This window comes from Lissotriton helveticus, chromosome 11 (assembly GCF_964261635.1).
Source record: "Lissotriton helveticus chromosome 11, aLisHel1.1, whole genome shotgun sequence".
In the NCBI taxonomy this organism is placed as follows: domain Eukaryota; kingdom Metazoa; phylum Chordata; class Amphibia; order Caudata; family Salamandridae; genus Lissotriton; species Lissotriton helveticus.
This window is the reverse complement of record NC_136072.1, coordinates 1,134,499,747-1,134,524,580: the sequence shown is the minus strand read 5'-3', so window position 1 is coordinate 1,134,524,580 and position 24,834 is coordinate 1,134,499,747. Positions and strand designations below refer to the sequence as shown.

General features: G+C 44.3%; 1 protein-coding gene across 1 annotated transcript in view; it reads right to left on the bottom strand.

Annotated features, from left to right (window-relative positions):
- MAPK1 (mitogen-activated protein kinase 1) overlaps positions 1-24,834 on the bottom strand; it is a 417,351-nt gene that overhangs the window by 141,358 nt on the left and 251,159 nt on the right. Inside the window, exon 4 of the mRNA XM_078667885.1 lies at positions 17,556-17,672. Coding sequence (XP_078524011.1) covers positions 17,556-17,672 — 117 coding nt within the window. The remainder of the gene's footprint in view (positions 1-17,555; positions 17,673-24,834) is intronic.

The following is a 24,834-nucleotide window of genomic DNA, read 5'->3' as shown; positions in this document are numbered from 1 at the left end:
TTTAATCACAGGGACTTTGAACAAAAAATAACGGCTATCTTTTTTGCAAACATGCAGCCAATGTGGCAAAGTGCAATCGAATAGATGTGAAAGCTAGATTAGTTTGCATAAGGAGACGTATGTAACAAACAATGTTTTGAACAGAAGCATCCAGAGGATTAATGTTATTACAATAAATAAATAGTTTCCATTTTGCTGCATGACAAGCTCCGGTAGTGGATTTTATTGCTTCTTTTAGAATAGTCATACAGTCTGGAGGCAGATTTAAGTATCCAAACTAAGACCTCAGGAGCCAAATCGCTAAGTTGAGCTCTTTGGGCTTTGGGTGTAAGATTTCTCCACGGTTCTGAGTGAGAAGGCTAGAATTGAGGTACAGCTTTTGATGCGGCACTACTGAGAGTTCCAAAAGTGTAGTTTACATGATTGACGGGCCCATGTGGGAGCTACCAAAATCAGTGTGAGTGATGTTTGCCTGAGCTTTCGAACCAGAAATGGAAGGAGTGTAAGAGGTGGAAATGCGTAGGCAAATATCTTTGACCAATTGATCCATGGGGCATTGCCTTTGGAGCGAGGGTGTGGGAACATGGAGGCGAAATTTGGGCATTTTGCGTTTTCTACTGTGGCAAACAGATCTATTTGTGAGACTCCTTATTGCTGAAAGTATGGAAGGAGAACTTGGGGATGAAGTTCCCACTCGTGTATTTGCTGACTCCTTCTGCTGAGGTCGGCAATTTGATTGTTGACTCCTGGAAATTGTTCTGCCAAAAGATGAATTTTGTGATAAATTGCCTAGTTCCAGATGGTCTGAGTGAGGCGTGACGGCTAGAAAGAATGTGTCCCACCATGTATTTGTACATAGTACATGGCTGTCATGTTGACTGTGTGGACTAGGAAAACTTTGCTCATGAGATGACTGAAAAACTTTCAGCACTATAAATACTGCTGTGATAGTCAATCTGTGAATAGTCGCGCCCATGTGCGGGGACCCCGGATCAATCAAAGTAGTCTAAGTGGTCTTCTTCTGCAGTCCTGCATAGACACTTAAGAGAAAATGAAAAACAAATAATGCAGCCTGACATTAACAAGGCTACATTGGCCAGCACTTCATCCTGAAGAGAAAAAGGATAGCCAAATAATATAAAAATGTACACATTTTACAGAGTTCCTCTCATAGAGAAACTCCCCTTCACAAAAATCCGGGTGTTGAAATTCTACTTTGATAAGACCAAAGACATACGGAGGTCTGATCAGTTGTTTGTTAATTACGGTCCAGTCAGGACTGGTCTTGCCACCTCCAAACAGTCCCTCTCTAGGTGGATTGTGTCCTGTATACAACTATGTTACCAGAAGGCTAACAAGACTCTAGGGGGTAAGACTAAGGCTCATTCAACTAGGGGCAAAGCGGCCTTGCTCCGTAACGTTCCCATTGCACACATCTGTAAGGCAGCTACGTGGAACTCTGTCCACACCTTTGCTAAACATTACTGCATGGATTCTGATGCCAGGACAGATGCGCAAGTTGGGCAGGCTTCGCTGAGGAATTTATTTGCTTAGTAAGGATTTTTCTTCTAGGTTTCTTCCACCGCTGGGTTTGGTTGTTTGGGATGGGCTTGCCATTCTATTCACAGATTATGACTATACACAGAGATCCCTTACTACAGAAGGAGTAGTTTCTTACCTGTAACTCCAGTTCTGTAGTAGGGGTATCTCGGTGATCGTCATAAGCGACCCACCCTCCTCCCCGGTGAAAGTAACATTGTTTTTCCTGGATGCTACAGGCCTGGCTTTGAGACCTTCTGAAAGTAACTTGCCTTTGGCTGTGCATCATGGGATACCAAGGGTCTCTGGAGGGTTCCTTAAAGGCACGGTATCCCTTGTCCAGACACATAATGGCAGCCTATGGGGCTTGTCTGTCCAACCCTTCCTCTCTATCATGACCAAGGATTTTTGTGAAGGTGGGTTTCTCTACTGTGAAACTCTGTAAAATGTGTACATTTTTATATTATTTGGTTATCCTTTTTCACTTCAGGATGAAGTGCTGGCCAATGTAGCTTTGTTAATGTCAGGCTGCATTATTTGTCTTTCATTTTCTCTTAAGTGTCTATGCAGGACTGCAGAAGGCAACTTAAGAGACTATTTTGATTGCTCCGGGGTCCCTGCACATGGGCGGGACTATTAACAGATTAGGACTATACACAGAGATCCCCTACTACAGAAGCTCTAGATAGTTAATGCGGAGACGTGTGTTTGTTATCCCAGAGACCCTGAATTGTGTACTTGTGGAGATTAGCACCCCCACCTGAGCAAGATGCGTCTATTTGGATGATCTGTGGACAGGGTCGATGAAAGGCCGCCCTTTTTATAGATTTTGATGGGTTCCACCACTGCAGAAAGCGATGGGTGCGGCAGTCTATTTACCCTGTGGCTGATTTCACAGACATACTAAGCATTCCTGTAGAGGAGGCATGTGTTGTGTTGCATGAAGCACTACAGAGATACAAAGCCATCATTCCTAAAAGTTGCATAAACATTTTGGATGTAAAGGTTTGATTGGCTTGAAACTGTATTAACAGAGTTTGAATATTGCGAATTCTTGGTGTACTGGAAGAGGCTAGAGCTGTGCGAGTGTTGAGTCTCTCCCAGATATGATGTGTAAAGGCTGTAGATGAGACTTTTGCACGTTGACTGGGAAGCCCAATTGGTGCAGTAAGTTCAGCGTGGTCCAGGTGTGTTTTAGACACTTCTAGTGTGTGATGGCTTTTGATGAGCCAGTCGCATAAGTACAGAAAGATGTGAATTTGTCTTCAGAGAGAAGCTGCCACTACTGCTAGCCATTTGGTAAACACTATAGGAGCAGTAGTTACTCCAAATGGGAGTACTTTGAACTGATAGTGTTTGCCTGCTATCCAAAATCTGAGATATTTGTGATGAGCTGGATGGACCGGAATGTTAAAGTATGCGTCTTAAGTCTAGTGTGGACATAAAATCGGCTTGTTGTAGAAGAGGAAGCACCTGTTGGAGCGTTACCATATGGAAGTGTTCTGACAGTATATACACAGTTAACACTCTGAGATCTAAAATTACTCTTAGAAGCCATCGTATTTGGGGATAAGAAAGTTGAGAGAGTATACCCCTGAACCTTTGTACTGTAATGGAACTGGTTCTATAGCTCCCTTTTCCAAGAAAGATTGCATTTCCTGTTCGAGTACCTGACGACAGTTTGTGAGTGCAATATTTGGAGGCTTGCTGGTAAGCTCCAGGCAATAACCATGTCGGATAAGATCGATCACCCATTAGGCAGATGTTATGGATTGCCAAATGGGTAGAAATGTTTGAAGCCCTACCCCCCACAGGTGTTAAATCGGGAGGGAATGTTGGCAAGTCACTGTTTGTTTGGAGAACGGCAGTTACGTGCCGAGGCACCTCTACTCCTACCTTTGGAATGGTTTCCTCTATAAAAACCTCTAGAGGGAGAGGACTGAGTGTTGCTAATACGTGGAAGCATTTGGGTCTGAAGATGTGGTTTTGGACCCTCCTCTGTAAAAGGAGAGGCCAAAGGAGCCACTATTTGATAGAGACTGGAGCACTCCCATGGACTTTACTACATCGGTGTCCCTTTTCATTTTTTCTAAAGCCTGGTTAACTTCAGGACCAAACAGGTGTTGCTTGTCAAAAGGGGTGTTCAAAATGGACTGATGAACCTCAGGTTTAAACCCCGAAATCCTAATCCACACATGCCTTCTGAGGAGAATGCTGGTATTTATCTCCCTAGCCGCTGTTTCAGCAGCATCTAGAGCACATCTGATAGACTAGTTATAAATGAGTTTGCCCTCTTGATCTAACTCGTGCCTAGCTAGTAGGCCCTGCGTGTTTGCGATGCACCAGTGGTTAGCGGCTTGAGCAGCTACTCGTTACACGGAGGCATCTATAAGCTTAGTTTGCTTGTCCGGGGGAGGTGCATCACCAGGTATTTGTGAATTAGCCCTTTTGCGAGCATTGACCACCACTAGAATATCAAGAGGTAATTGTCCTTTGATGAACACAGGATCAGATGGACAAGGTCTATATTTTTTTATCGACTCAGTTAAAATTCATGCTCGCACAGGGTCTTTGGAAATATCTGCATGCCTCATCATGCCCTTTAGCATAAAGAGTGTTTGACTTGACCTGTGTGTGTATCCAAGTGTTTCAAATAAAAAGTCTTCCTCTAAGACTATGTAAGGCCACCCGGTACTCTGCTGCTCTAACACTAAGTTCTTGATAAGCAACATTATCGTCTGGTGGCGATGGCTTTGCGGGTTAAAGGTCTGGGTCAGTATCCAATGAAGTGTCAATGGTGTAATCATTCCATCCGTCTACAGGCAAATGAGTGTCTTCTTCATTAATATCACCCCCTTCAGGCTGTGAATGTGGAGATCCCAGAGGTGTTGTGTAAGGTTCCTTGAATTGGTAAATGTGGAGAAGATAGTGGAGGGGATTGCGGGGCAGGATAAGCAGGGTCAGTGGCCATGTCCTTTTTCCTCTTCGGAGGTATTTTATCAGCAGAGTCCTTTGAAGTAAGTTTGTGTTTGACTGGTGCTTTGGCAGAAATAGGTCTTGTATCAGGATGGATATACATTTTCTTCCGTTTAGGGTCCAATTTAGCCTTGAGAACATCTAAAATTGGTTTGGGGGTCTTGGACAGGCTATCTTTTGATTTCGGTGCTAAAATAGTTTTGCTTTGGGAGCAGAATGTTTTGGCTCCGGAGAAAACAAGTTACTTACCTGTAACTTTGGTTCCCCAGTATTGGTAACTTTCATAGATTCCCATGCTTTGTATCATTCCCCGTCGTCAGCTTGGGAGCCTCTGTAAATAGAAAATACCATAGCAGTATGTACTGAGAGAAAGTAAGGTCTAGGCCTCATCTCCTTTTGTAGCATATCCACCTCTTTTTGTAACAGAGACCAAAAAATTTGCAACAACCAATCAGATTAGCCTCACCCCTTAGAACCCTCCTGAGAGAGCCTCAGATTTTCGTAGCCGTTGTGTAACAGTAACCACATTTGCTGAAGGCTGAGCTTTCCCAGGGGAGGAGGGTGGGCACATGTGAATCTATGAAAGTTACCAATACTGATGAACCAAAGTTACAGGTAAGTAACTTGTTTTCTTGCCCCAGTATTGGAACTTTCATAGATTCCCACGCTTTGTATCAGAGTAGTTAGCAGTAAGCCATAAGCGCACATTTTGTTACATGAGTAATAACATACCTCAGCATATCCACCTTCATATGAAATATATATATATATATATATATATATATATATATTGTAACAATGTATCGGAAACATTATCTGATACAAAATGTGCAATTACAGGAAGGAGGGATAGAAGGGAAAGCTCACCTCTCATTGGAAAAGATTCCTCAGGAATGCTTGTCCGACTGCCGCCTCGCTCTTTATCGAAGAGTCCAAGCAGTAATGCCTTGTGAATGTGTGGGCACTGCTCCATGTAGCCACCCAACAAATGTCTTTGATAGGAACCCCAGCGAAGAGAGCCGCAGAAGATTAAAGTGCTCTTGTGGAGTGGGCTCGCACATGTCTTTCCAGTGGTTTCCCTGCCGCTTGATGACAATGAATTGCACTTGAAATCCAACGTGAGATTCCTGGTTTTGAAAGAGGAAATACTTTGAGGAGGACTAAAAACCACAAAAAGCTGTGAAGATTTTCTAAAATCTTTTGTGCATTCAAGATAAAATTTGAGACACCTCTGGACATCCAAAGGATGTAGAGACCTTTCTGCTGGAGACGTAGGTCGCGGGAAGAAAGATTTTAGAACCACTGGTTCGTTCAAATGGAAATCTGAAGGGACCTTTGGAATAAGTTTCGGATTTGTCCTTAAAACCAAAGTGTCCTTTTTGAACTGTAGAAAAGGTTCCAAAATGGAGAGCTTGCAACTCTACCACTCTCCTAGCTGTAGTGAGGGCTAAAAGGAGAGCCAACTTCCAAGACAAATTTTAAATCCGCTCCGTGGATTGGCTCAAACTGAGGTCTCATGAGATGAGCCAGAACCAGATTGAGATTCCAAGCTGGAGGTGGAGGTCGAACTGGTGGGAAGATCCTGAAAAGACCCTTCAGGAATTGTTTGATAATTCTAGCAGACCAGAGAGAGGGACCAGAAGCTGTCCTAAATCTTGAAATAGCCGCCAGATGTATTTTTGGAAGAATGTGAAAGACCTGACTTGGCCAGCGACAAAATGTACGGCAGTATCTGATTAGGAGCCGAAGAGAACGGATGACGGTTTTCACAGTGGCACCATATGCAGAAGCGCTTCCATATAGCACGATAAGTCTTATTTGTACTTGGAGCGCGAGCTTGAGTTAAAATTTCCCTACAGTCCTGAGGGATATTTAAGCTGTGGAATTGTCTGTGCTCAGGAGCCAAGCCTTCAAATGGAGAGAGATCGGATCTGGATGTACCACTTGTCTCTCGGACATTGTTAACAGAGATGGAATGGGACATAGGTGAAACGGTTGATCCTGAGAAAGCAGGAGAAGCTCTGTGAACCAGAATTGGCGAGGCCACGCTGGTGCAATTAAAATCATTCTGCTTGGTTCCGTCTTTAGTTTTCTAAGAAGCCACGGGATCAGGGGAATTGGAGGAAAGGCATAAACAAATGCGCCTGACCAAGACATCAAACGAGCATTCCCCAGTGACACTCGATGGTGATCCCTGCTCGCATAGAGTCGGTATTTCCTGGAGTAGCTAACAGGTCTATCGTTGGAGTGCCCCAATGTTGGAAAACTTCCTCCAGAATATCTTGATCCAATTAACACTCGTGATAGGTCGATTTGAGACGGCTCAAGGTGTCTGCTGTTGTGTTGAGGGTGCCTGGTAGATGCTCCGGTGAAAGGACGACGTTCTGGAGAATCGCCCATTCCCATATTTCTTGTGCCTCTTTCGAGAGAAGATGAGACCTCGTACCTCCTTGCACGTTTATGTACTGCATGGCCATGGTGTTGTCCGTCCGGACCAGAACAGTGGCGTCCCGAACCGTCGGCAGGAAAGCTTGCAAAGCCAAACAAATCACCCTGAGTTCCAAGAGATTGATATGGAGAAGGCGCTCTCCGGGGTTCCAGTAACTGCTCACCTGGAGGTCCTGTAAGACAGCGCCCCAGCCTTCCATCGAGGCATCTGTGGTTAGAATTAGAGGGGATGGAGCCATCCTGAAAGAGACCTCTTGAGATATTTTCTTTGGGAGTCCACCAAACGGCTGCCTTCCTCATGAGAGGAGTGACCTTTATCTTGTTTTCGAAAGAACCTTCCACCTGGCGCCATTGCATGTCTAGTTCTTGCAGGGGGCACATACGCAGTCTGCAATGCGGAACTAATGGTATGCAACTCCATCTCCTAGATGAGGTCGACCCTAGGAGAGATTTGTATAGACTGACTGACTGGGATCGTCTCTTTTGTAATTGGCTGGCAGAGAAGATTAGCTTTTTCTGTCTTTCCTCCGATGGAAAAGCTTTGCAGCTTCTTGTATCTGGAATGGAACCCAAAAACTTGACCCTCCTGAATGGACGAAAGACCGATTTGTCTTTGTTGAGATGTAGACCTAGATGATTGAAAAGCTGGACGCAACTTTTCACTGCATTTGCCGATGCTTGAGAAGATGGAGCTTTCATCAACCAATCGTCTAGGTATGGGAACACTTCTAGAGATTGTTGCCTGAGGAATGCCGCCACCGGGGCCAAAACCTTTGTGAATATCCACGGAGCGGATCTGAGCCCGAACGGCAGTACTTTGAATTGAAAGTGGCTCTTGGCTACTGTGAAGCGTAAAATATTTCTGTGCGCTGAGTGGATTGGAACATGGAAATGTGCGTCCTGGAGATCCAGAGTCACCATGTAATCTCCTGAATTCAGAATACACAAGATAACTTGGAGACCATCCGAAAGGAGAGCTTCATGAGATAGGTGTTCAGCTCCCTCAGATCTAAGATTGGGCGCCACTTTTCCTCCGTCTTGCGAATCAGGAAAAACCTCGAATAGAGCCAGTACCGCCCTGTCAAAGAGGAAAATGGTTCTATCGCTCCCTTGGTGAGCAGTTGACGAGCTTCGAGACGGAGCAGATGCAGATGTTTTGATTCTGTGGCACGAGGAGCTCTGGGAGGTGGAAGGTCTTGAAATTCTAGTGTATGGCCAAATTGGATTATATTTAGGACCCACCAATCTGCTATGATCTTCCAGCAATTGAGAAAATGTTTTATCCTGCCCCCCCACTGATGTTACAAGGGGTGAAAGACCAGTAGGCAGAGCCGGGAAGCCGCTATTGACGTTTAGAGGTGTCTCTCCCCTGACGTCCGTTTACCTCTCGAAGACTGGCGAGAGGAAAACGCCGATTGATTCTGGCGTTGAGTATTGAGGCTTGAATGACTGAGAAGATTGTGAATAGGAGTAGCGCTGTTGATAACCTCCCCTATACGTAGAGAAGCCTTTTCCTCTTGCACCCTGGAAAGGCACCTTGCGATATTGAAGTGTGCCCAAAGATCTTGCCGTCTCCGTATCTTTCTTAATGTCCTGCAAGGCGTCATCTATATGCTTGCCAAATAGCATATCACCATCGAAAGGCAGATCCGGAATTTTATTCTGCACTTCAGGGCGAAACCATGTAGATCATAGCCAACCTTGACGCCTCAGGACTGCTGAACCTGCTAAGGCTCGAAAAGCAGTTGTAGCAATATCCATTGCACAATCTATAATCTTGGATGAAGAACGTTCACCCTCCTCCAGGATCTTTTTTGCATCAGGCTTGGAACTCTCCGGAAGTTGATCAATAAAAGGAGAGAGATCGCACCACATTTGGCGATCATATCGCCCCAAAATTGCTAGTGCGTTAGAAGCTCTAACGAGGAGGCTCGACAGAGGAAAAACTCTTGCCCACATTGGGGTTTCTAGATTTTCTTTGAGTCGCCTGAGAGATAACAGAGTCTGGCTTCGACTGTCCAATCAGACAGGCTGGACTATCCTCAGGAGCCTTATATTTATTCTCCTGACGCGTTAGAACCGGGATAACAGTAGCAGGAGACTACATAACCTTCTTACCCTCACTCCAGACGTGTTCTACGATAGGTATGGAACTGATAGATTTCTTATAAGGCTCCTTAAAATCATAGAGGAAGCAGTCTGATTGTACCACTGGAACAGGAAGGCCAAATCTTTTAGATGCTCTTTCCATAAGATTATGGATGCCCCCTATGTCCGCTAGAGGTGAATCCACAGGGTCCGGAGACGGAGAAGCTGGATCTGGGATGATATAATCGTTCCATTCTCTGTCAGGATTTGGGATATGTTCCACATTCTGGTCCCCGTCTGATGAATCATCATCATGCACTGTAATAACATCGTGACCTTCTGCCAAAGGTTCCCCTTCAGACCTTCGCAATATTGATGCCGCAGAAATAGGAGGCGGAGGAGGTTGTATGGATTCAGAGGCTTGAGATAGAACTCTCCTCTTGTAGTCCAACAACATCAGTTGTAGGTCACTTATCAGTGAAGACAGCATAGTCACCATACCTTGTTGAGATGGATCCTGAGGTCTATCACGAGGAATTAATTGCTCTTGTGGATGATGTTGACCCAAGTAATAAACATCCAAATCAGAGTCCTGGTACTTCACCTGGAGCTGAGACGGACAACAAGCATCCCCATACAGACTTTCATCTTCATCGGAATATTCCTCCTCCAGAAGTAGTGCAGGAGGTAACGTGTCACCCTATTGGGTGATGTCATTTCTGGTGTAATTAGTCTTTTCTTAATAGAAATTTTGACTTTTTGTATGGTCGACTGTGTCGCCGACTAAGGAATCGTCGTCGCCGGAGAAAAACTGTGGGATGATAGTCGATGGTGGACTGATTGTCAACTGTACCGTCAAGGAGGTCGACATCAGAATCATAGTCCCCATCGTCGCCGACGTAGTCTTCATAGTCGTCGACACCATCGTCGGCATCTTCACCGTCAACGGCGAGGTTGTCAGTCTCGTCGACGACACAGAGGTAGGATGTATCGTCGACAAAGTCATCGTCGACGATGTCGTCGGCGAAGCTCTTGACGATGGGCCCGTCGACGGAGCTGTAGCTGAAACTGGGTGGATTTTGGATGTCGTCGTACCTGAGGAAGTCGTCGTCGACGGACGGATTTTCTTCTCCCCTTTTGTCTCTTGAGGTGTACTTGCAGGTTTCTTGAAAATATTCTGCTTTTCAGATGGTGAAGAGGTAGTAGAAGGGCCTTGGCTTGCCTTCTTAGCAGATAAAACCTCAGGAACAAGTCCCTTCCTCTCCTTTGCACCTTGGTGAGGAGATTTTGTTGGGACTAAGCCTTTTAGACCTATCAGAGGTCTTTTGAGAGGCCTTAGCAGGGGGTTCAGTGGACGTAGAAGGGGAAGACGTACCCCTTTTTGTAGACCTCCTCGAAGATGTTGCGGAGAAGGAATCTTCACTGTCACTAGAAATTACCTCTTTCCGTGACTTCATCTTCTGTAACCAAGTCAGAAGTCTTCCTTCCCGGTCTCTTGAAGTCTTGGTAGAGAAGGTCCTGCAGATCTTACAATCAGTGGCCTTGTGTTCCGGGTATAAGCAATAAATGCAGTCCTTGTGTTTATCTTCAATATGTTGGTACAAAAGGGGGTGGTGATGGACGGAGCATCTGAATAAATCAAACACTCACACCCAGTCAAAAGATCTGGGTTTAATCCGTCACCGTTCTTTAGCCCACTCTTCTATGGCTATATGCAAATCATCTGACCCTGTGCCTCATGGGAACAGTCCAGCCCGAACTGCCAAGCCATGTCTTCCCTGGACCGGAAACAAGCTTCCGAGGACCGATTGCTGGCATTCCAGCCGTCTTCAGCCCGGCTTGCTTGAATCCAGTGGCAAAGTGAGCAAGGGACTCACGTCTGAGCATACCCTGCCACACTTATGGTGGCCAAAAGCGGTACAAAAGGGGGTGGTGATGGACAGAGCATCTGAATCAATCAAACACTCACACCCAGTCAAAAGATCTGGGTTTAATCCGTCACCGTTCTTTTGTCCACTGGCAGTTCGGGCTGGACTGTTCCCATGAGGCACAGGGTCAAGGCTGATTTGCATATGGCCATGTCTGACCTGGGGTGGTGTGGAGTGCAAAAAAACGATGGATTTAGGCCCAGATCTCTGTACTGGGGTGAATGTATGACCTTGTTCTGCATTCTGTCCATCAATTGTTGTTTTTGCATTCGTCAACCCGAGTGGGATGGGTATGCTCAGACGCGAGTCCCATGCTCTCCACACCACTGGAGTCAAGCTATCCAGGCTGATGAAGGCTGATAGCTAGAAACCGGTCCTTGGATGCTTGATTCCGGTCCAGGAAAGACATGGCTTGGCAGTTCAGGCTGGACTGTTCCCATGAGGCACAGGGTCAAGGCTGATTTGCATATGGCCATGTCTGACCTGGGGTGGTGTGGAGTGCAAAAAAACTATGCATTTAGGCCCAGATCTCTGTACTGGGGTGAATGTATGACATTGTTCTGCATTCCGTCCATCAATTGTTGTTTTTGCATTTATCTTCAATATATAGCCTTTTCTTTGAGCAGGTAGCACAGGCCTTGAATAAAGCTGTCTTTTCTGACATCCTGAAAAGAGTTTGAGAGTAGAAAACCAAAGTTGAAGAGAAAACTGAGCAGAGCTCAGTGGAGACTCCCTTAGCACAACGTGCGGTAGAAAATCTGAGGCCATGAGTCTCTCTCAGGAGGGTTCTAAGGGGTGAGGTTAATCGGATTGGTTGTTGCAAGTTTTTTGGTCTCTTTTACAAAAAGAGGTGGATACGCTACAAAAGGAGATGAGGCCTAGGCCTTACTTTCTCTTTTTGTACATACTGCTATGGTATTTTCTATTTACCGAGGCTCCCAAGCTGACGAAGGGGAATGATACAAATATTTAAAGAGAAGAAGGCTCCTTGAGGAATTATTTCAATTTTTTCAATTAATTTCTGTTGAGTCTTTCACAAGTACATCAATTTGAAAAGGAACATAAGAGACGTGATATCTCAATCAATTTTATGTATAATTCAATACTCAAATATTCAGATTTACAAAATTAAAGCTGTATACATTTAGGCAACAAACACTACATTTATCGATACACTTTTTCAGTAGTGTGCTATACCATTGGTACCATATGTATTATTCACATATATACATAGCGTGCTTGCATAACATCAGTCAATTAATTCATCAATTATTATATACAAATCCTTCCGTTGATGAATATAAACCAAATGGTATAAGGGCGTCGACGTTTCGGTCTTTAACGTATTATTTTCACCTAGACCATCCTCAGGACTATATGTTGCACAAGATATTGAACAAGTTCGAATTTTTTTCAATCCAATTATCAACGGCTTCACCAAGAAGACCGAGAGTACTCCTTAGCAGTTATAACAAGAGAGTAAACACGAAAAACGGGCAGGGCTCCGCTTTAGAATGATGGGTGTAACATATTATTTGTACCTCTTAGTCGAAGACGGGAAACATTCCTCGTCAGTCTCTGTTGGCGCCAACAGAGACTGACGAGGAATGTTTCCCGTCTTCGACTAAGGGGTACAAATATGTTACACCCATCATTCTAAAGCGGAGCCCTGCCCGTTTTTCGTGTTTACTCTCTTGTTAAAACTGCTAAGGAGTACTCTCGGTCTTCTTGGTGAAGCCGTTGATGATTGGATTGAAAAAAATCGAACTTGTTCAATATCTTGTGCAACATATAGTCCTGAGGATGGTCTAGGTGAAAATAATACGTTAAAGACCGAAACGTCGACGCCCTTGTACCATTTGGTTTATATTCATCAACGAAAGGATTTGTATATAATAATTGATGAATTAATTGACTGATGTTATGCAAGCACGCTATGTATATATGTGAATAATACATATGGTACCAATGGTATAGCACACTACTGAAAAAGTGTATCGATAAATGTAGTGTTTGTTGCCTAAATGTATACAGCTTTAATTTTGTAAATCTGAATATTTGAGTATTGAATTATACATAAAATTGATTGAGATATCACGTCTCTTATGATCTTTTTCAAATTGATGTACTTGTGAAAGACTCAACAGAAATTAATTGAAAAAACTGAAATAATTCCTCAAGGAGCCTTCTTCTATTTAATTATGGTTACCCAGTTCCTTGGGGATAACTGGGTTGCCCTATTTCTTGTCATTTAACTAGCGGGGAATGATACAAAGCATCGGAATCTATAAAAGTTCCAATACTGGGGCAAGCATGTTTTTGCTTCGGAGTGGAGGATTTCGGCTCCAAAACAAATTTGGCCTTGGAACTGGAGTGTTTCAGCTCCGAATCCGATCTATCCTTCAAACCGGAAGGTTCCGATCCGAAGATTGTCAGACTCTGTCCCGAGCCAAAAGGCTTGACCGTTTGTTTTGATGCAGAGCCAGAAGGCAGGGCATCGGGAACATTGTCTCGGTGCAGACCTTGGCCAGAAGGCAGAGGTGGTGCCGTAGCCTTATGTTTTAAAAAAAAAGGTTTTGGGGGTTAAGGGGCCTTCGGTACTCAAGGCACCCTGTACCAGAGGCTCGTCTTCATACTCCAAGTCGATATAGAGTTCAGAATCAGTTTTACCCATCTTACCTTTAGGGCCTGCTGAGCAGACTCAATTACTGAAAACCCTCAGACTCCTAGTGAACAGCAGCTCTATAGTCCCTCTGGGCAGAGTTGTACCAGGTATATGTGGGTAGTGGTGGGTATCTGTATAACATGGTGCAGAACCACTTTCTTCAACACAGAGTATCAGAGGCACCCAGACTGCACACTATTAGCAAGGAGGTCCTGGTGTGTGGCGAACCTGACCAGGGTCTACCGTCCGAGCAGTTTGCCCCAGCCAAGCCGCTCACCACAGAACGTTAGCCACACACATTTTCCACCCACCAATAATCACAGGGCCTTCTCATTGGAAGGATGCACGACGCGTGACCTCTTCTGCCAGCTCTCAGTTGTCCTGAGGAAGGGATTGAGGGGTGGGGGTTGAGTGGTTTGGCCCTCGGTTTGATGGGTAGTAACCCATGGTACTGTGCATCATTGCTCCTTAAGTGGTCATGTAATTCTAGCAATACAGAATATAAATCTGATGTCTTAGTGCTGATGAGGACTGAATAATGGGGAACAGGTAGAAACATTGGTGCATACATCACTGGTTTTATGGGATCAATATCAGACGGGGATTATTATCAGCGACTGTTTGGTCGTCCATGACTTTACTGCATAAACACCAAGTGATTATTTTGTATTTTACAGCGATGAAACAATACTCACCACAATAGCACTGCATCGTCTGCATTTACTTTAACGAATTATGGAATACATGGATTATGCATTGAAAAGAGTGGCTTTGTGATTACCTATTTAATACATTCATTGCGATACACGCTTGAACTTGGAACAGCATATTGATACACTGAGGTACAATCTGTGGATGCTTATGTAGGAGTTAATCTCATTGGTTGAAGATGCACAGAATAGTTGAGGTACACTGCCCGGTCCAGGTTGACAGGGTTTTGGTACATGCTTACATATACTTATGTTTTTCTGCATCATAGCACCTACTGACAGTAAAGGTTCTCACCAGGTGCTCTAGTTTGCACTTACACTCCAGTGTTATGGTGCTGTGCCTTCCCCCATTTGGTGGGGGATGGGTGGGGGTGGGGGGGGGGAGGAGTTAGTGATTGGGGAGAGAGGAACTGCCTTTTCCAGAAGTGCAGTGAGGTACTCTGGCAGAAACTTTCCAGAATACTCACTTTATGCTCCTAAAACTACCATAAGGGATCATGAGGGAGGAGCCATTCCAGAGCATTGAAGATCTATCTTCTCGATTAGATCTGCCACAAGAGTTTTAAATCATATGCCAGCTTTCCTGCCTAAAACCTTTTTTTATGTTCCCATTTTAAGAGAGAAACAAATTAAGGAAATTGCCTGCATGGACACAGCCTCACCCAGTGGAATGCCTGTACACTCCCTTTAAGGAGAACCCAGGACATCCACAATGCCAGCAGGCAGCACAGTGAAAGATGGTGCTCAGTTTGTTTTTGCGGTATAGAAAGGGAGGCAGGATCTAGACAGCCACCTCTCTTCGTTTATTTTGGCCCAATCAAGGAAGAGAACAGATTTTCTATTAATTTAATCAAAATACAGAGGATCAAGGAAAAGCATTACAGATAGTTTTATTTTTTTAAACGGGTGGATAGTTCTTAATATTGTCAAACAGTAACAAAATTCAGCCCATTCTAAAGCCATGAAGAATGAAAGCGAGGAGAATAAATCCCAATAAGGTAAACATTTATTTCAATACACTTGCTCAGATGAAGCACTTTGGAGTTAGGCTGGTATCCATGAAAACCAAGAAAAATGATTGCTATTTGGTTCTTGGACTGAAATTATATTCGTCAGAGTTTTTATTTGTATAGGAATAATCTTTCGAATGCAATTACTGTGAAACTCTAATTTCAGCATTTCAAATTAATTAAATAGCTTCCTGCCAAAATAAAAAGTGATGTGCCTGAAGCACTGGTACTCTCGTCTGCCTTGTTAAACAAAGTGATTAGTAACAATAAGAAGTTTTCAGATGTGCGAAGAAGAAAGAGCTCTGACTTGGGGTAGATAATTAAGTAGCCAGTCTCTAATAAGTATTCAGTGTACAATGTAAAGAGAGTGAGTAGATAAGGTTGGAAAAGGAGAATTGGAAATTGACTCATTTGTTAAAGGAAGGCAGGGGTTGGTTTCTAGAAAAAAACAAGCACTTGCAAAATCAATAGGTCTCGCCTATGGGGGAGATATTGGCTTTGCCAATCTGTTTTAGACATATTGTACTCCAGTGTGGATGCTCTTCAACATGGCTTTAAGTTAGTAGTGTGGAGTACAGTGTTGACGAAGATTGGGGTACAGTGTCAGTGCAGCATGTCAGAGTGGAGTAAAGTGGCATAGAATTGCATTATCCGGAGTGAGTCATTTGACATATTCCAGTTCAAAGCTGTTGTCGCTGCCTGTGCGGCGTATCGAACAAAACATTAAAATGAAGTAAGAGCGAGACAAATCTAAATAAGTGAAACCCAAAGCCATCTAGAGAACGACCAGCCGGCAAAATGAAATCAGCTCAACTGCCGCAGACCAATGAAGACCAAAGGAGTAAAAGTGACTAAGACGTCAACCAATGGTAAGTAATGGGTGGACTCTAAGCACTTCGTATGTTTAAGATAGATCTCGAAGAGACTGCACACGTGTGCTGCCTCAGACGAGATCCAATTAGGGGCCAATGTGTATATCAGTGGGGCTCCTGATCAGCAAAACTCACTGTTATCCCGCCCAATTCAGAGGACATGAAGCACCAGGTTGCAGTGGGGCTTAAGTGATTCCACCCTCGGAAACCAATGTCAGAAGAAGTTGTCTTAACAAATTATAGCACTTGTGTGTAACAGCGGAATCTGTAATTTAAATTTGAAAACGATGAACAGATAACCTGTACTCCTGTTTTAATGAGTTCCTTCTGTTTGAAGACATAGATTTGTACAAACGTCTAGATGACAGAAAGAAAATGGACAAAGCATGACCATCTGAATGTTGGTTATGGTGTACAAATGAGATGCTGATGATCATGTTTAACCAGGTTCTAACCGACAAACTGGTAAACTGAATGGAAGAGAGCGAAATTCTATAATTAAATGGATAATTCAATGCAATGACTGCTGCAAATGTAAACGAAAAACTGCAGAACTTTGAGAATCATACGGTAGACTGAGCCCAGTAAATATGTCAAGAAGACTAAAGGACCTGCTAGATAATAATGCTACTGGAATTCAGATCTACTACAGGAGATCATACTTACTTCAATTTATCAACCTGTTTCTCTTCTTGGGAACAGGTTTGAAGCACATATCCTGAGCAGATGGCTGAGCAGATTAGACCTACATTCAATTTAAATTCAATCAGATCATTTACAAGCCGAAGTGTGTTCTCTTATGAAGCCAAGTCTACTTAGTAGATCCCTTAAGTTTTCACTGAACACAATTCCTGTACTTAAAGATCTGTGCTTGGAGGAAGAAGTTAACAAATCCACGTTCATCTTAGAGAAGAAGCATTTCTACCTTGGGTATCACCAATACAAATCACAAGAACCATTGAAAAACCTTCTAAGCCATTTCAACCCTCATTACAAGAGGCCTGTTCAAAAGCCTCATTATTATCCCAAACGTGTAATTAGCAGGACTTTCAATAGTAGTAATCCTTTGATAGGGAAATAACAGGGACTGCAATGTTCTGGGGAACAAGCAGAAATGTGCGTTTCCACAGGTCACTGCATGCTTGTGGGAATATTCTACGTTCAGTGAGAATGCTACAAAGCAAAAATAAAAGAACCAAAATGATGTAACATGCGTTGACCATGTAACCTGTATCTTATAAAAGATGCCAGCCATTTACCAAGATACATAAAGTTGCAGGATTAGGACTGCTTTGTGATGCCTCTGCAGCAGTACTTACCTTAGAATTTAACATGATCTCCGGTGCACGGTACCAGCGAGTAGCTACATACTCGGTCAGGAAACCAGTATGATCATGATCTGGATCTGCTACACGGGCCAATCCAAAGTCACAGATCTGCCAAAAGAGGAGAAGGAAGAAGTTACTCTCTATTTTCTTACCAACATTTTCTCAGTATTTTAAAATTAAATTCAACCAGAATTGACACTAATCAGCAACCTCATTCTAAAAACCTGGGGTTAATAAAATCTTTAAAATTCATTACAAAGGTTGAAACTAAACTAGAAAATTGTGCATAAAAGCATCATCCTCAGACGCTTGGCACTGCTACTTTAAGCAAGGAGCTTCACGGTCAGAATACAGTACAGTGTCAGGACAGTTAATCTGGAGAGAAGGGTCTGTAGAACAGTCATAATTACTAAATTCCAGCTTTGCTCCTTGTTAAATGCGGAGGTTGAAGGATTGATTATATGTAAGTCAACCCATGATTGAGGAGAAAAAGCTCTACATACTTGTTCCATCTAGTGTTGGGCCTGGATGCTTGCAACTTATTGTATTCAAAATCTGTTCTTTGGCTAACTGTAACTTGACCTAGAGTACTTTCCCTCTATTTGAGGATTACATTCTTCAAAATATTGGCTACTAGCATCATTTTGTTAATTTCACAATGCTTTTGGCAAGGCGAGACCGGTCTCTTTCGGACATATTTACTTTTGCAGAAAAAAACTCTGTGATTAGACTTGACTTTGACATCAAAATAAGAGCACAGTTGTAGGTGTTTCAGATCTCCACAGCTTTGCTTCTCAGGATTAAGACCTGGTTCTCAGCAGAAAATCCAGTTTTCTGTTCTCCAGTACATTTCTGTTTGGATCCTGCGCATGTGACGCTAGAGCTCTACATGCCAAGAACAAATTCATACTGGGTAAGTAGCATTTTCCGTTCGAGGCATGTGAGCTGTAGATCACATCCTGTGCAATGCTGTGCATAGACTAAAAAGCAGTTATCTCCCAAAGCGGTGGCTAACCTGTAGCCGCTTCAGTGGTTTGAAATAGTGTACGTAAAACTGCTTGGCCCACACTAGCTTGCTAAGAAATCTACACAAGTGTTTTGTGAATGTGCAGACCATGTTGCAGCTTTTCAGATATCATCTATGGGTATGTTTCATAACAATGCCGGGGAGAGGAGTTGGCCTAACGGCTAAGGCGCTCGACCTCGGACCTGGAGGAACTGGGTTAGAGTCTCGGTAACGACGCCAAACTTCCTGTGATTCTGGGCAAATCACTTAATCTCCCCGTGCCTAACAAAAATGAATGTGTGTCCTAATGTAACGTAACTGGTGCTATGTAAAGCGCTCTGATACCCGATTTGGTTCGGGTCTAGTTCGCGCTATATAAAACTCTGCCCAAAAAAAACAAAAACATAGAAGCCCCTAGTTTGCGAGTGGAGTGCGCTCTCAGGGGGAATTATTAAAGTTATTTTTGCTTTTGCATAGCATATTTGAATGCACTTGACTATCCACCTTGCAGTGCCCGATTTTGATATTGAACTGCCTTTATGTGGTGGACCAAAAGCGAAAAAATCTTAGGTTTTGTATTTCTATATAGTAAACAATTGCTCTTTTCACATCTAAAGTGTGTGATGCACGTTCTGCCACAGAATCTGATTGAGGGAAGAACACCGGCAACTCAACAGATTGGTTGATCTGAAAAGCAGCAATGACCTCTGGTAGAAATTTAGGATTGGTCCGAAAATCCAATTTGTTTTGATGTATCTGTAAGAATGGTTCTTCTATGGTTAGTGCCTGAAGCTCACACACTCTCCTCAGAGTTGTGATAGCTATGAGGAAAGCTACCTTCGAAGTAAGACATTGTATTTCACATCTGTGCAATGGTTAAAAGGGTGGACTCATTAGCCTGGTGAGGACAATGTTGAGAAGACACACTGGAGTAGGTGGAAGCCATGGAGGAATGATTCTATTAACCCCTTCGGTGCTCACGACGGAATGGTTCCGTCATGAGCACCAGTGCTCCAGTGCTCATGACGGAACCGTCAGAACCATCATGAGGATAGGGGCACAAAATCTCTCTGCTGCAAACAGCAGAGGGATTTCCATTTTTTGGGAGGCCTCGGAAGGTGGGTGGGGATGGGGGAGCTTTCCCAACCTCCTGAGGCCCTTTCCTGGTTTTCAATCGAATGACTATCACGCGCATGTCATCAGTTTTAGTGTTTCAGTGCTCGTGAGGCTATCACAGCCCCAGGAGGGCGATCCCCAAGCAGGGATCCACCCACTAGCACGGGGGAGGCCCATTGGGCAAGGGCCTTTGCTCCTCACATATTCTTTTGGGCACAACAGTCTTTCTGCACCCCCCAGGGCTGAAAGCCCACTAGAAACCAGGGAGTTTTCTTTTATTGACGTTCGGTTGGGGGCTGCCCAAAGAGGGCATGGGAATGCCCCTCCCTCCCCAGAGATGTATATCAGTCTTTCTGACCCCCTGGGGGCAAAAAGCCCACTAGAAACCAGGGATATTTCATTTTTATTGATGTTAGAGTTGGGGCAGCCCAAAATGGGCATGACTATGCCCTAACCCCCGATGAAATTCCAGTGTTTCTGCCCCCCGGGGAGCCAGAAAGCCCATTAGAAACCAGGGATGTTTTTATGGTGTATGGATGGGAGCTGCCCAAGAAGCCCCCACCCCAACCCCAAAAAATACCAGTCTTTCTGCTCCCCCCAGGGGCAGATGGGGGCAATAGCCCCTGATCTCCCTCCCCCCCACGCCCCCCACCGGGGAAGGGGGGGGGGGGAGGAGAAAGCCCACTAGGCAGCAGGGATTTCTTTTTTTATAATGTAGGGGTGGGGGCTGCCCAGAATGGGCATGATAATGCACCCACCCCAAAAACAATGGCCACAGTCTTTCTGCCCCTCCCCGGAGGGGTGGGGGCAGAAGGCCCACTAGGTCCCAGCAATTAAGCTGGCTTTTTTATGCGCGGTTGGTATGCCCTTTGTGGGCAGCCCCACCCCCTAAAAAAATAGCCACAGTCTTTCTGCCCCCCTTGGGGGCATATCGGGTCAACTCCCGGGTGTCTAGTTTTCAGAAATATGTGGGTTTCGTAGGTTTCCCTAGATGGCCGCCGAGCCCGGGGCCAAAATCTCATGGGACCCCGCTTGCAAAACCAGGTTGTTTTGTGATGGGTAATTTTGATATTGCTTCAATAGGTTTTGGGCAGTTGCCTCTCAGATGTACTTGACCCACCAACACAAGTGAGGTGCCATTTTTCTCAGAAGACTTCGGAGAATGCTGGGTGGGTGGAATTTTGTGGATCCACACAGATTCCATAACTTTCCACCAAAGAAATGTGAGGAAAATGTGTTTAAAAACATTTTGAGGCTTACAAGGGACTCTGGGTAATAGAAGCTGGTGAGAGCCAAACAAGTCACCCCATCCTGAATTCCCCTGGATGTCTAGTGTTCAATAATGTATAGCTTTGCCAAGTTTCCCTAGGTGCTGGCAGAGCTATGGTTCAAAATCTACAGCTAGGTGCTTTGCAAAAAAAGGGTCAGTTTTCACTGTAAAAATAATGTGTCCACATTGCGCTTTGTGCCGTTTCTGGTCGCAGGCACTAGGTCTACCCACACAGGTGAGGTGGTGAGGTACCATTTTTCTCGGAAGACTAAGGGTAACAGAATTGTAGAGCAACTGTTATTACTAATTTCAATATTTGCTATATTTAACTGTTAGTTTCTATAAAGAAACCTTGAAGGATCTACACAAATGACCCCTTGCTGAATTCAGATTGTTGCCTACTTTCCTAAAATGTATGGCTTTCCAGGATCCATTATTGCCTTCATACCAATTTCTACCATTAACTGGAAGGATGTTAAAAGCACAAAAAATAGCAAAAATAGGCTATGTCCCAGAAAAATGCCCAAACTGTGTAAAAATCTTTGGTTTTCTAAGAAAAGTCTGCTTGTCCCTGAAAGCTGGGAAGATGGTGATTTCAGCACCAGAACCCCTTTGTTGATACCATTTGCAGGTAAAAACCAGACACTTTCATCTGTACCCCTTTTTTCCCCCATGTTTAAAAAAAAAAAGTTGCTGTATTTTGGCTAATTTCTGGGTCCCCTCCAGGGGAATCCACAAACCCTGGGTACCTTTAGAATCCCCATGATGTTGGAAGAAAAGGACACAAATTTGGCGTGGATACCTTATGTGGTCAAAAGGTTCCAGGGGCCTAAGCGCGAACTACCCCAAATAGCCCAAAAAAGACTTCGAACAGGGGGGAAAAGGCCTAGCAGCGAAAGGGTTAAGTCCCTCCATAAATGCTTTGATCATAGGCACTCTAAAAAGATAGATGTCGTCTGTTCTGTAGGTATGCAGCTATTGCAGCAAGTAGTAAGCGTATGGAAGAGTGACATGCTAAGCACTCCTGAAGGGGGCACATGTGAAGTCTTGCGTAAGGAACTATTAGTAAACAAGACGCCATCATCCCTAGTAACTGCATGAACACTTGAGCTGGCAATGAGTGTTGAGGCTGGAACTGACAGATTAGAGTCTGTATGTTGCGGATTCTGGTCGGATTGGGATAGGCCAAAGACTTTTGTGTATCTATAGTGGCTTCCAGATACACCTGTGTGTTGGATGGCTGTAGATGAGACTTGGACAGGTTGGCTGTGAATCCAAGATCGTGAAGCAACTGCACTGTTTTGTGAGTGTGACAGACAGCTTTTTTGCGAGCTGGCTTTTATGAACCAGTCGTCCAGATATGGGAAGATGTAAATGTGTTGTCTTCGAAGATGGGCGGCGACTACTGCTAAACACTTGGTGAAAAAACTGGGTGCTCTAGTTACTCTAAATGGGAGCACCTTGAACTGATAATGCGGTCCTGCTACTACGAACCTCAGATATTTGTGATGAGCAGGATGTATTGGGATATGGAAATAGGTATCCTTTAAGTCCAGAGTGGACAGAAAGTCGCCTTGTTGAAGAAGTGGAAGCACTTGGAGAGTGACCATATGAACGTGGTCAGATTGAATGTATAGATTTAGTGGACTGTGGTCTAGTTTAGGCCTAAGAGAGCCGTCCTTCTTGGGAATTGAGAAGTACAGGGAGTATACCCCGGTCACTTGATGTTTTAATGGGACTGGTTCTATTGCTCCTTTTAGAGAACTTTTTTTTTTTTTTTTTTTTTAAACGGCAAGATGTTCCTGTGACATTGCATGTGATGATCTTGGAAGAATCTTTGGGGGAGTGTCTAAGTTCCAAGAAGTAACCATATTAGATCATTTGTAAAACCCATTTGTCCGAGGTGATGTTGTTCCAGACAGGGAGAAATTGAGACGTTCCCCGACTGGAGTGGAATGATTGGGGGCGGGGGGTAGCGGAAGGAAGTCACTGTTTGTTATTAGCGGGGGAAGTGTGTGTGCAGTTGCCTCTGCCTCTTCCCTTTACATTATTTCCTCTAAAACCTCCTCTAAAATATCCTCTTGACTAGGGGGATAGGTTGTTTGTTGCCTTTGTAAGAGGAGGAGGGATTTTCTGTGGTATCACTTTTGGAACGTTTTTATGGTGTATGGATGGGAGCTGCCCAAGAAGCCCCCACCCCAACCCCAAAAAATACCAGTCTTTCTGCTCCCCCCAGGGGCAGATGGAGCGGCGAAATGATCCTCTATTAGTAGGTAATTGTCAAGCCCCCATGGACTTTGCGACCTCAGTGTCTTTTTTCCAGCGAGGTGTCAACTGCTGGACCAAAGATGTGTTCTTTATCAAAGGGCTGATTGAGAATGAAGGCCTATAATTTAGGTTTGAAACTAGATATTCTTAACCATCCGTGTCTGCGTAGCAACACGCTGGTGTTAACTGTGCATGCTGCTGTCTGCTGCAACTAATGCACACTTAATGGAGGTATTGGTGATCAGTTTTCCCGCTCGTATAAGATAATTTGCCTTAGATTTGTGCTCATCAGGCAGAATTTGGATAAGTTTTTCCAGCTCATCATAATGAGCTCTATCATATCTGGCTAACAAAGCCTGAGCATTGGTAATGCGCCAGTGATTAGCTGCCTGTAAGGCTACCCTTTTGCCAGAGGCAACAATTAATTTGGAATCCTTATCCGGAGGAGGAGCCCCACCTGTGGTCTGTGAACTCGCTCTCTTACAAGCATTAGAGACCACAAGAGAGTTTAAGGGCAGCTGACCCTTGATGTAAGCAGGGTCAGTAGGTGCTGGATTATATTTTTTCTCAACCCTGGGCGTGATGATTCTTGCTTGGACGGGGTCTTGAAAACCTCATCTGTATGCTTAAGCATCCCCATAAGCATTGGTAATGCATGTTCTTTTTTTGATTTGAGCTTAAGGTCTCAAACAAGAAGTCCTCCTCTAAAGCCTCCTTATGTAGTTCCACTGCATGGTAATGAGCAGCCCTGTTAAGTAAAACTCAAAGTATCCTTTATTGTCATCAGGAGGGGATGGCCTGGATGGATTTAAGTAAGGGACAGTATGTGCGTGGATCAGTATCATAATCCTCCCATGGGTCAACATCTTGTGGCCTATCCTCATCCCTATCCCCGTCATACTGTGGGTTAGGTGATGGTGGTTAATTAGTGGGGGTAATGAGTAGTTGAAGATTAGTAGGTTAAGGAGGTGGCACATAAGGTGGTGATAGGTTTGTACCCACATTCCTTTTCTTCAGGGGCATGTGATGCTCATCCTGATGGGCCAATTTCCTTTTTTTCTGGCAATTTGGCATGAATATGTCCAGTATCTGGGTTAATACCCGGTTGTTTTTGTTTCAGATCCGGAGGTGAAGGAATATGCTACTTACCAGTATGCATCTGTTCCTGGCATGTAGGGCTGCTGACATTTATATCTGTGCATAGATCGCCGCCTAGTGTTGGGTCCGGATGATTGCATATTGTTGTCCTGGAAGAGTCTTTGAAGTATCACGAGATAGGTGGCTCCTCCCCTGGACTACAGTGCGCATGGGCATCCTCTCCATCTTCAGATTGTTTTTCACCATTGTGGCAGAGATGGAGTATGATACAGTAAGTGATGTCCATGCTAGAGATTAATTCTGAGTGCTACAGCTGCGACAGGCACCGGGGAGGAGGGCGGGCGATATGAATGTCAGCAGCCCTACATGCCAAGAACAGATGCATACTGGTAAGTAGCATATTCCGTTCGAGGCATGTGGGCTGCTGAATTCATATCTGTGCATAGAATGGATAGCAGTCTCCCCCTTAGCGGTGGTTGCCCCTGCCAGCTGCAGCAGTCTGAAAAAGAGTC